The sequence below is a fragment of the Orbicella franksi genome, chromosome 6 (assembly GCF_964199315.1).
Source record: "Orbicella franksi chromosome 6, jaOrbFran1.1, whole genome shotgun sequence".
Taxonomy (NCBI): domain Eukaryota; kingdom Metazoa; phylum Cnidaria; class Anthozoa; order Scleractinia; family Merulinidae; genus Orbicella; species Orbicella franksi.
Window position 1 is genome coordinate 26,962,767 of NC_138150.1, and position 12,586 is coordinate 26,975,352.

The window sequence follows — 12,586 nt, forward strand, 5'->3', positions numbered from 1 at the left end:
CCTTTGCATCACAATGCATTTGTATGTTACAGTGAAAGACACGACAACAAAAAAATGAATTAAGTTTAATTCTGACATATTTATTGATGTTGAAAACGGCTGGATATCTCTGATTTTTGTTTTTAAAATTAATTTCCATGTGGTTTCACTTACAAACTGAAAAGTTCTGAATGAAAGTGGGTACGTCTTTAGATACGTCGGTAAGAAAATAAAAATAACCATACTTAATCTTAATAAACTTCTCATAATTGTTTTCCGTGATACCTGCTTAGTATTTCATATAATTGTTTTAGTCAATAATTTATTATTTTCATTACAGATAAATTCGTTTCTGTTTGTAGTCTCCATGGTAGCCGTTTCTGGAGGTCTTGTTACGTACTGCTTTGCAACAATCGCCAAAAAATGCTCTTTGGAACACTACAATAATTTGTTTGTCTTCATCACCATTACAGACTAGCTACTGTCTACGTTTTCATCACTCAAAGCAATTTATCAGACCAAAAATACATTCTCAATTACTATAAAATCTAAATAAGATCTGACTCCTTCTCTTGTCTGATGTTACATCTACTGCATATATACTATGGTAAGCGCTAGTTACAGCTAAAGGTAATACACTGAAACAACATAGACGGTCTAATGATAACAAGCTATTTTTATACATCTAACTTAGACTGCAACAACGAGCTTCTTCAAGAGGTCTGCAGTTAACTGAATTTACCTATGTTATTAACAATCACTGTAAAGTACTTAAAAGACACTGTATTTGAATGTCCCTATGGAAACCTTCAAAAGGAATATCAACATAAAATGATTCTTATATTTTTTGAATCAGTTTTAACCCATACATCGTCATATATATATGGTTAATAGCTCGTGTCAAAACACTTAAATAATTTATACCTATTTTTTACACAACCTGAATTGATTTTTCCTAAGTAGACTAAAAGACCAATTTTACACACAATACTGTAGGTTTGACATTAATATATTATTATTCTCTGTAAGGCTAACTAAGTCACTCTCGCTGCTTTATTGGGAAGAACACTCTTAGTTGCTCCAGGAAGATCCATGTTAGAATAGTGTGAGGAGCTAAACGCACCCAAGCTGGGATGAATCCCTAATGACAAAGTACAAGACAATGGTGAAGCATACCCAAAGGTATTAGTACAGTAGAACACTGATGTCTGGAAGTGTATGAAGAAAATTAAAGGCTGGTGCTCATCTGCAAAGGGGATGTATAATAGAGTTTATAAGTGATTAGCTATTAGAAAACAGCCCCAAGAAATTATACGCCCTGAGTGGTTAAAAATCAGGTTTCTATAACTCAATAGGAACACTGAACTAGCACAAGCTGATGATACAATGATGGCACAAGCAAAGAGAAAGTTGTTTTCTAAACATAATAGAAAAGAATGTTCTCCGTGTTTCTATCGAGTTATAGAAACAGGAGTAGACGTTTGGGAGAACTTGAAACAGCTGTGGAAACACTTGCTTGTTGCCTTGTGTTCCCACAGCATTTCTTGTTTCTCTATAACTTGATATAAATGCTGTACATGTTTTCTATTTCTTAAGTAAGACTTAAGTACTTACCTTGTAAAATCCCATGGGTCCAAGCCTTGCTGTGAACAGTATGCAATGTGCCACACTCTGCAAAGGATTTACCAGTTGAGTATTAACCAATGAACCTAATGACAGCTGGTTTTGAAACAATCGATACTTGTTTAATATATTTCAATGTACTTGCAGTAATTGCTTTACCTTATACTGTCCTGGTTTTGCTTCCATAAGTCTTGTCTTCATTACATCAACAGGCTGTGTAATGCCAGTGGCTATTGTACCCTAAATGAACATAAATGTAAACTAAGATAAATACTCAATACAACTTACAATAAATACTCTTCAGGAAAATAACATAGAATCAAACTTAAAAAGTCCTAACCAGAACTCAAGTTTCTTGATCATTAAACTTAGTTTATGTGAATTGGGCTAGCATTCATACTATTATCTACTAATGATGCCATATCATAAAACTACATGTAATTATAGCTTACTACACCAAAGTAATTAACACAGTTTTAATTACATTCATCTTACCGCTATAAAACTTGCAGTGAAGTGGGTAATAATGTTATCTTTGAAATATCTGTAAAATGATAAACAAATTAGTCAGTCAGATTGCTTATTACCTGACCAACTGATGTTACTTTTAAAACAGCATTTGTGAATATAAAAGCTGCAATAATATCACATGGAACTCTAGTCAGGATAGACGCATCTACATGTAATTGATCCTACTTTTCTTTTTTTCTTTAGCAACCTCAAAAAAACTGAACAGAAGCTGTGCTCCTGCTGAAATGTCAACAATCCTTACTATGTTGGCAAAACAGCAAAAGTATCACATCGCAAGTAAATGACTATTACTGTAACAGTACTGCATTCCAATGGATGTGATAACAGTGCTATTAAAATATCAGACTGTTTCATTTCTTCTGTCCCTACAGTCAAGGGAAGTGTTTGCGTTGATAAGCAGCATTAGCAGAACCAAGTGACTATTTCCAAACGTTTAATAACCTGATGGTTTTAGATTGATAGAATTAGTGCCAGTTTAAGGAAATCTATTATGCATGCAGACAACAATTATACCCAATAACGGTAAAACTATCTTACCCTGATGCAAGTAACAACTGCTTAGCTTGGTCATAACAAGCAACCTAATATGGGGAAAAATGTGAAAATCTTTATTATCTAATATTACATGAAAACAACGAACATAAAATATCATTCAATTTCTATTTCACTTCAGTAGCCAGTCAGCTGTGTTCTAGTGGTTAATTCACGAATCTGATTGGTTCTCTCATCATTTTCTACCTGCTGATTGATAGACAACAATGGTGATTGTGCTGTTCTTGAAAATGAAAATTATTTTTAAGTTAAGGCTTAAAGAAACCCCACAAAATTGTACACTTTTTTACGTGTCCACTAAAACAATTACAATGGACTATTTGCCCATGTTTTCTATGAGTGATAGTCAACTCTGCAATGCCCTGTTCATTATATTGCTCACAGAAAACTTGGGCTCATAGTCTACTTGTTAATTAGGACATCACTAACAATAGAAAATATTCCCAGTATTGATTAAAAATAACAGTTGATGAAGTGCAAAGTTTGCCTACTGCAAAAGTTGCAGAAAAGCTGAAAGATGTACAGAAAGACAAATGAGAATTAGCCATGATAGTTTTTGGTAAAGCTTACCTGTGCCACTGTCATAAGGAGAGCTCTGGATGAGGTCATTGTGACACCTCTCATCCATGTGGACACACCCTCTGTCAAAACAAGCCATAAGTAATGAAATAAATAAATAAAATAATAATATAAACAAAAAATATTACCAAAAATTGTCCAGTGCTACAGATTGAACATTAATTAGATAAATATATATTTTATAGTATCTCAGCAGTTAAATTTTGTTGACATGGCACATACCTTCTGTTGCTGTTCTGTAGAGACCATCAAACACATGCTTATAACTGAAAAACACAAGAGTATATGCATTGGGTAAACTTACACAAGTGAGTGCTATTTACAACATTTAGCCACACTGTGTACCAATTCAATAACTGAAGGTAACCATAGGTCACTGAACTTCAGAACTCTGTTTAGAAACTTTCAGAAAACTTTAATAACAACTTACTTTCTCCTCAGTGCTACATCAAGTGTTTTAACATCATTCTGCATCCTAAAAAAAAAATGTTTTCCCTTAGTATTGCAAGAACATTAATTATTTCCTTTGATTTTGGCAGAGTAATCAGAGGTTCTCTTATAATTGTATCACCATAGTGACACCCTAATGGGTCCATATGCCTATTTTGTTTTGGTGGCAGCAGGGGAAGGGGCTGAGGGGGTAACAGGCTTAGGAGTAAATTGTGTCTGGTAAGTAACAAATTACATTGCACAGTCTTAAAACTTTAATGCAGCTCTTAGCCCCTACCTCACATTGACCATATCTGCAGGATTTCCTACGATTCCACCCAGGAAACCTGTTAACAATATGAAAAAAGACCATTTATACACTTGTCTCACAATATTGAAAGTAAGTACACCTAGGTTCAATCCAGACAGGAAGCTTAATATAGATGCGTTTAACTCAAACATTTATATAATTTATATTGAGATTATTATCAAAGGAAAGTACAAAATATAGGTAAACCAAAATACCTCTGCTGAAACGAAAGTATGAAAAACCTTCCCACGCTTTCAATTTTAATTTGTTGAGACTTTTCCTTTGTCATGTTTAACATTATTGCTGGCTACTCACCAGATACTGCTCCTATAGCAATTTTCTGGTAAAATGGTAGTGGCTCTAAAAACAAACAAAATGAACAATTTAAGAGAAAATATACATGATACGATTGATTGCTCTCTACTCTACACTTGTCACTAGTGGCATTAATTTTCAGTTTAAACATAAACTTGTTCTGTTATTTACTACAATTATCAGTTGAGTAAGGCACAACAAAAGTTTGGTCACCATGTTTTAACGTGAAAGTCGTGTTGTTGTCACGGGCAACTGGCTTTGTTTCCAGTGGCAACTTGTCGGCCTTTGACGTCATTGGCAGCAAAGCACGCGAAATTGTACATGACGCATGGCTGTTGATATTGCTACCAATAGAAACGAGGTAAGTTGCCTGTGACAACACGGTAATTTTAAGGCCGAAACTTCGTCACCAAACTTCTGTTGTGCCTTACTCAACTGATAATGGTAGTAAAGATTCCTTCCCAAGTAGTTAAATCTAAACTAAGTGTTAGAGCAGTTTTCAATTGATTGTTAAACTAAAACCAAACCAACTACTTACCAATTAGACTACTCAACCAATCTCAAATCATAATAAAACCAAAGTAATTGCCTAATACTTTTGCCACTCAATTGAAAATGGCTCTAATCAACATGTACTGGTTGTAATAATTAATAATTATTGCATCAGAAATATAACTGATAGCTAAGCATCTTATGCAACATTGTGTCTCTCAGTACAACTTGATTCCCCAGCTGTGTCTGCATGCACCCTTTTACCTTAGTGGCAAGTAGAAGGCAGACATAAACTGTTCAAGTAGCTCGACGGTACACATTTCATAGCATTCAGTTTTTAAATTAAACACAATTACAAATAACTGTTATTTGGCTATACAAATTGTAATACAACAAAATTTGTATAAGATATTACCATATAACACTGAGTGAGGTACATGTATATTCCAAACTGCCATGATCTAAATGGCCTGATTCAAATTTTATTCAATCCTTTATTTGAATTTTACATTAAATTTTTGAAAATCCTCATAAAATTCTTACTAATTCTTACCATCTCCTTTCCTTAATTCTCCTGATACCACTTCATATAATCCATAACGTGTTGTAGAATATGTAAGCTGAAAAATATACCAAGAAGATCCTCTATAACAGCTTTTTAAACTAACTTTTTGTTGTGATCATGTAACTCTTATTACACTCTTTATTTCCGACAATGGGGTATGCATGTACAAAACAGTTATGTTTCATGTACATGTAGATGGTGCACTCATAACAAAATGGTACATATTAGTGAACATGTTGGCACCCCCAATTGACCGTGACTGACTGTCCCCTGAATTTTGAATCCACCTGGCTTTTTGCCATTACTCAGACTTATTATTTAATAAAATGCTGCCAACAGAAACTGAAACAGACAGAAATCAAAGAGGCACAACTATGTGTACACAGATTATCACTGTTGATGGAAAAGAAAGACACAGACTGACAGACAACAGATTACTTAAACACCCTTGTCTACATTTGTAAGCTTTTACAAGACACACCTACTTTTACTAGTTATGGAATTGAAGGTCTTAAATTGATTGATAGCACTGTGAATGGTTGTTTACCAGGAAATTAAGCTATACATATGTGCCATGTACTTTTTAGAAGATGTGTATCATTGAAGAAAGGGTGTATAATGAGCTAATGATATTGAAATCTATGGAGTAGGCTGATGTTGAGCAACAGTTTTTTTCCATTTGTACACTCCCTTTCGTATGCAATATCATACATAAGATTGCAAATTTATCTGATAGTTAGCCAGTAAGTTCTGCTGATAATAATTATGGTGACCTGCACATCTACGTACCTGTCTCATAAGAGAAGCTGATAGCCCATTATAGAGTGCCAGAACACCCTGTGTCCGTACAACATGAACCGCCATGGATGATAGCCTCTGTGTAACTTGTTGCTGCGTTTGTAGATGAACCTGAAAGAGAAAGAGAAAGAAATGTAGAGGCGCTTCAAAAGAAAATGAACTAACAGTAGTTAAGCAAAAAGGAGAACAATAGACATAATAGGACAAAGACGAAACATTTAGACAAAAATTACTTCTCTGCTACTTCAATGCACCAAATATAGACACCAAACTATGCTCATGAACTTTAGGTCAATATGTATTTCAAAGATAATTATAAATTAAATCCTGAACAAGACCTTCCTCAGGCCAAAACAATTGTACATGTACGGTTGTACATAATAGAGAACTTGGAATGAAAACAACATACGGATTTTGACGACTTGCCAGAAGTTTTCATACATAACCGTGGACGGGTTTTAGCCGAAATAGTAAAAAATTAACACTTTTTCAGAAGAACATTAACATCAATATTCGCGGTCCGATCGCAAAAAGTAAAACAAAACAAAGCAATTTCGATGTGAGTCGATCGTTGAGCAATATATAACCCATTGAACAATATGCAGCTGGGCTATCAATGAAAAGAGCAGTATTTATTTGTACCTCCAGTTTTAACAAGGCCAGCGAATATCTTAAACGATTTAAGATGTGTCGCGCAAAATTTCATTGTTGCAAAAAGACTAGAAAGGATTTCTGAAATTCACGTTTTAAGCCACTGAAAAAACTGTAACATCGTTAATTAACTTGAAAAAACACACGCACGATGGAGGCGATGTTTTCACGTTTACAGTTTATCCAAGCCTTTTTCACCCAAACTTAAGTAAGTTCGATCCATTAGACAAACTGGCGAAAGCGAAGACCAATGCAATTTCCACGCCTTGCAATTGTGTCAAGTGATGGTGATACCTTCAGGAGATCCAACGGATGTGTACAACAGGCTGCCATAGCCGAAGCAAAGCCTCCAAGGTACCATCTGTGTTTTTTAGCCGTCACTTTAACAGCTCCAGAGGCTTTAACTCTCTCTTTTACTTGAATTGACATTTTCTCGTCGAAGAACTGAATGAACTGCCCTTGGTCACATCAGATAGGACGTGTTTGTCACATCGTCTCGCCATCGAATCTCTGGAACGTGTGCTTGGTCTCGTGCTCAGTAATGTCGCCTGGTTACTAAGCATCCGGGAAAACTCTTGACGTCATTAGTTTCGTCTTTACGTGCACTGACTCGACAAAACATGCAGGAAAGGGCATTAAACCCCGGGAAAACTCTTTTGTATTTTTATATTGTACCGTGACGTAAATTCCAATCATGTTTGCCCTTCCGTGACACATTTTCTTACGTTGACTAAAGAACCTGTGCACATGCACGAGCTGCATTTTCAAGATGCTGGAGAGAATCTTCGAATATTCAAGGAGAAAATCCAAAGTGGACCGGATTATCAACAGTTTTACAGTTCAAGTGAGTTAAAATATACGTATATAACCCCTCACTTCTTTTCTCATTCTTTTCCCTCTTTTTCTGTTTTTATTTTATTCACTTTTTCCTAACTTTCTATTTTTCTATTCATTAATACAAAAAAAAGACATTTGTAACTATTAATAGACTGGTACGCCTAGACTAGCACTAGTTATCCGTGGGGCAGTCCAACTGTTACGTGTAAATTAAGAAATAAAAAATGATTGATTGATTGATTGATTTAATTTATCAGGAACTGGAAATTTGTCGATTTGACCTACTAATCAATGGGAGTACCGCTGATCACAGACGGTAGTTGAGCTATGAAATTGACAGTACCTCTCTGCTTGCATAAAAATTACGGAGCGGTAACCGAGAAAAATGGCATTAGTTCACCTCAATTTGTTTACGTTATATTTCGCTGAGAATTACTACTAAGGGTATGCTTGATTGACCTTGTATAGTTGTAATAATAATAGCTTTTTTTTTTCGGCGGTAGCCAGAAAAAAAAAATATGACTGAGGTAATGTCCATAGCTTAATTCTCTTCCTAGGTGTTTAGGGTGTTTATGATCATCATTAATTTCATGAAGTGTTAATTTGCTATAATAAGGTAGCCGCATGACGCGGGACGGGACATCATAACGTGATGCGTGATTTGCTATTTTACAAGCTCGTGAATCGTGATTTACCAATTAGATTTCCGTGATAAGTGAACGTTCTTTGAACTAGAAGGATAGCATTCATTCAAAGTGAATAGTAAATAGAGTCTTAAAAAAGATCATTAAATCGTCGCAGACGTGGCATCATTTTCTGGTCTTTTTCGTCCATTTCTTGACCTCTGATGTTTTTGATCTTCCAGAATGTCACGGTACTATAGGTCCAAACAATTGTGATACAAATTATAGGAATAAGTCAATTGAAAAGAGTTAAACTTTGCCCAAGGACTATGAGCTTCAGTGTTATTTTTGTCCGTTTTGTCGACGGATCATTTTTGGCAGTGCATCAGTCGAAGGGAATATGACACCGAATCCGGCTATCATATAAGGTCTGGACGATTTTCGTCCAAAAGGGCTGAATGATAACACACGTTAGAGTTTGGTGTCATTTTATACCGCTCGAGAAGACAGTTGTGTAAGCAACTGGAGACTACACAAAGATAACGTTTGTGCACCACTTAATAATGGTCGTCATAAAGACCTAACTGCGGAATTCAAAAGCCACGTTATATCCTTTACAGACATAAAAGCGTTGCCGCACAGAAAAGGATTTGCAGGTGTAAAGCTTTGACACAAATTAGAACATGCATGGCAAAGGTGGCATAGACGTCTTCTAAATTCGTATAAAAGATCTCTGCCAACTGAGACTGTGAACAGGCTCCCGATTGTGTTATCGGGGACTAATAAAAATGTTTAACAAAAGGAGCGGCTTGTCGTTGTACACCTTAGATCTGGATGTCATGAATTTCCTTTCAGGTATGCAAATCACATACCCTGGTATTCGATTTAACAAATCGAATGTGGTTTAGCGCGGTCTGTACTCCTATCGACAACGATACGCGTCATCACAGTGGTCAAAATGTTGTGGACTCACTCGGGTGCGCCTCGTGAGTCCAGAACAAATTTTGACCACTGTGATGACGCGTATCGTTGTCGATAAGAGTAAAGACTACGCTAAACCACATTTCGATTTGCTTTTTACCACAATATCAACGTCAATTCAAATGTTTTTTCAGAGCGCGAGCTGAGAAAGGCATTGCGTGACACAATGACGCGAGCAGCGTTGTCTCGACTCTTATCGACAACGGCAAACGAGCCAATCGGATTGCAAATTGAGATGCTTTAGGCGGCAAGACACCAGAAGCTGTTTTCGCTCGTAGGCATTCGTAGACGGTGGACGTTGTCGACGAATTTGAACTATCCTTTCGCTGCAACATGTAATATTAGATGGCAGAGAGAACCTTAAACGAACGTCATCAATCAAGGCTTAATCTGGCTACTGTAACTCAAGATGCACAAGGTGAACGCGTATTTTAATATATAACTGTAGGTATAGCATAAATTACAAAGCCGTTACAGAACATAAGCGTGCATATAAAGAATGTTTGGCAAATTAGCATATTATAACCTAATTTAAGGTATGTCCGCCATTTTTAATAATTAAATCCAACCGGTGTCAGAAACTCGTTTGTCCAGTTTGGCTATGACGTCGGTGCTTTCTCATTGGCTCACAGCCAATCCTTTTGTTCTTTCGCTTTAGAAGTGCGACACCCCCCGGATGGTTGGGCGGCTAGTTAACTCCACCGCAATATACAGATCTCTCTTAACATCTCTTAAAACGGTACCTCCTGGATATATAATCAAGTATTCTTCATCAACCATCCCCCTAAATATCTCCCCAATATTTCCACATAGCCTGCATTTCATTAATCCCTACATGTACCTACACAGCCTACATCTCATTAATCTCCTCCATATACCTACACAGCCTACATCTCATTAATCCCCTACATACACCTACACATCCTACATCTCATTAATCCCCTCCATATACCTTCACAGCCTACATCTCATTAATCCCCTCCATATACCTACACAGCCTACATCTCATTAATCCCCTACATACACCTACACATCCTACATCTCATTAATCCCCTCCATATACCTTCACAGCCTACATCTCATTAATCCCCTCCATATACCTACACAGCCTACATCTCATTAATCCCCTACATACACCTACACATCCTACATCTCATTAATCCCCTCCATATAACTACACAGCCCACATCTCATTAATCCCCTATATACACCTACACAGCCTACCCCTCATTAATCACCTACATATATCTACACAGCCTACATCTCATCAAACCTTCTCGTATTCTTACACAGCCTACATCTCATTAATCACCTACATATACCTACACAGCCTACATCTCATTAAACCTTCACGTATTCCTACACAGCCTACATCTCATTAATCCCTGACATACAGCTACACAGCCTACATCTCATTAATCCTCCACATATTCCTACATAGCAATACATCTCATCTCATATTCCTACATAGCTTACAGCCTACGTCTCATTAATCCCCCACATATACCTACACAGTCTACATGTCATTAATCCCCCACATATACCTACATAGCCTACATCCAGGAGCCCATGGGGTCCTGCTACATCTCATTAATCCCCACATATACCTACACAGCCCACATCTTATTAATTCCCCACATATACCTAGGTAGCCTACATCTCATTCATCCCCCACATGTACCTACACAGCTTTCATCGTATTAATTCCCAACATATCCCTACACAGCCCACATCTCATGAATCCCTCACATTTACCTTCACAGTTTGCATTTCATTAAATCGTTTCTAGAGTCATTACTCATTATATTCAGTGGTTGTCAACTGATGTAGAACCAATTGGTCTTAAGGTGTCTTGGACCAAGTAAATTGACTATCGCTATTCAAATTATCCGTTCACTTGTAGCCTGGGGACAGGCCCCTGGTTGGGTTAATGGGTTTAGTGCGAACTAGCCAAGTGTGGTCTAGGGCGAGCGGGGAGAGCCGAGAGCGGAATGGTGACGATGGAGAGCGCAATTCTCGGAATTCTTTCTTTCATGTTTCCACCCTCGTGGATTTTTTCCGCCCTCGCTCGGAGCCTGTTCGCAGGCTAGTTCACTTGCCGTGCGTTCAGCCGTTCAAACGGATATCGCAAGGAACGTTGCAATGTAAATGCAACTCAAAGTCCAACTTGAAGTCCAACTCGAACTCGAAAATCGGAAAAATCGGAAAAATCGGAAACGCTCCATCATTTATCTTACGTACCTTTTGTTTGTTACACTAGTTCTTCGATAGTGGGTTTTCAGGCGAAAATGAAATTGGTTCGTAAGCGCGGATCGAAACTTTCTCGGCCTTTCCCTTGTCATCTTTTCACCTGTTAAAAGATCACTGTTGCTATGGTTACATAATAAACAGCGCCTTTTGCAGCGAAAGTAAAATAGTATTTCATTGGTGTTCACTTTAATAAAAAGAAGTTAACGCACCAACCACAAAACGTTCTTAACTCAATTTGTCTATAGCATTGTAGCAAATTTCGTAAACAAGCCAATATCTTCCTTTATTATATGGCTTGTGTTTGTATTTGTTTTCGATTCGCACGTGCCATTGAACTTCCGAAGCTTCTTACCATCGACCAGTTTTTCCAAATGGTTCATGCAGTTGTCGTAAACATGTTTTCATTATTTTTTTGCTCAGCCCTAGTGTCATTGGATTTCCTGATCCTCGAGACACAAGGTAAGGTTCCTTCATTCGGCGTTTGAGAATACTCTGGCCGTATTGTTTGTATCAATATTTTCTAAGATAGGCAGTAGTTTTTAATGCCCTTGTTTATACAATTAGTTTATATTTCTTTTCACGGGTCTTTCAATTTTGTTTTGGCTATCATACTGATAAATTACGCATTTGGCGCATGATCGTCGATGCTGAAACTAATAAACGTTCAGCGCAGTTTAGCTTTCTGCAGCCGCAATTTTCAGTGTGTTGGGAAAGCCATAAAACTAGCACATATCAGTCCTATAGAATAACGTTAACTCATTTTTCAACATTTCTGGACGGATGAATTTGTGGGATATTGCACTTTACTGAATGCCAAATTCTTAGACGTGTCAATAACTTGAATAAGTAATTGAAGGGTAAAATAATTAGCTTAGAATATATTCCTCTGAGTCATGAAACAAAAAATACAATTTTGAGCTTGAAATTTTGAGTTGGGAGTCCTCTTTCCTACCTATAGTAATATTTCAATCTTCCGGAATCTTTCACAGCCTGAGACTGAGCTTGCTTGGGGTTTTTCTAAATCCAAATAAAATATATGATGCTGGAATAATTGTTATTGGGGAAATTTTA

General features: G+C 36.9%; 2 protein-coding genes across 3 annotated transcripts in view; one reads left to right on the forward strand and one right to left on the reverse strand.

Annotated features, from left to right (window-relative positions):
- Positions 1 to 189: 189 nt before the first annotated feature.
- On the reverse strand, positions 190 to 8,620 carry LOC145490176 (mitochondrial dicarboxylate carrier-like). Its single transcript, XM_081469288.1, has 13 exons — positions 7,119 to 8,620; positions 6,165 to 6,284; positions 5,364 to 5,430; positions 4,319 to 4,363; positions 3,992 to 4,040; positions 3,695 to 3,739; positions 3,487 to 3,530; positions 3,256 to 3,326; positions 2,671 to 2,714; positions 2,098 to 2,146; positions 1,762 to 1,842; positions 1,594 to 1,650; positions 190 to 1,120 (listed from the first exon to the last, which is right to left on the reverse strand). The coding sequence occupies exons 1-13, from the start codon at positions 7,251 to 7,253 to the stop codon at positions 1,019 to 1,021; spliced, it is 909 nt and encodes a 302-aa protein (XP_081325414.1). The 5' UTR covers positions 7,254 to 8,620; the 3' UTR covers positions 190 to 1,018.
- Positions 8,621 to 8,822: 202 nt separating this feature from the next.
- The window catches only part of LOC145488928 (uncharacterized), a 74,263-nt gene continuing 70,499 nt past the window's right edge, over positions 8,823 to 12,586 (forward strand). Inside the window, exon 1 of one of the 2 annotated variants that reach the window (XM_081467782.1) lies at positions 8,823 to 9,683. In XM_081467782.1, coding sequence (XP_081323908.1) covers positions 9,611 to 9,683 — 73 coding nt within the window. In that variant the 5' untranslated portion in view covers positions 8,823 to 9,610. Of the gene's footprint in view, positions 11,975 to 12,586 lie in introns of both variants that reach the window. The other variant, XM_081467783.1, reaches the window with a different exon arrangement.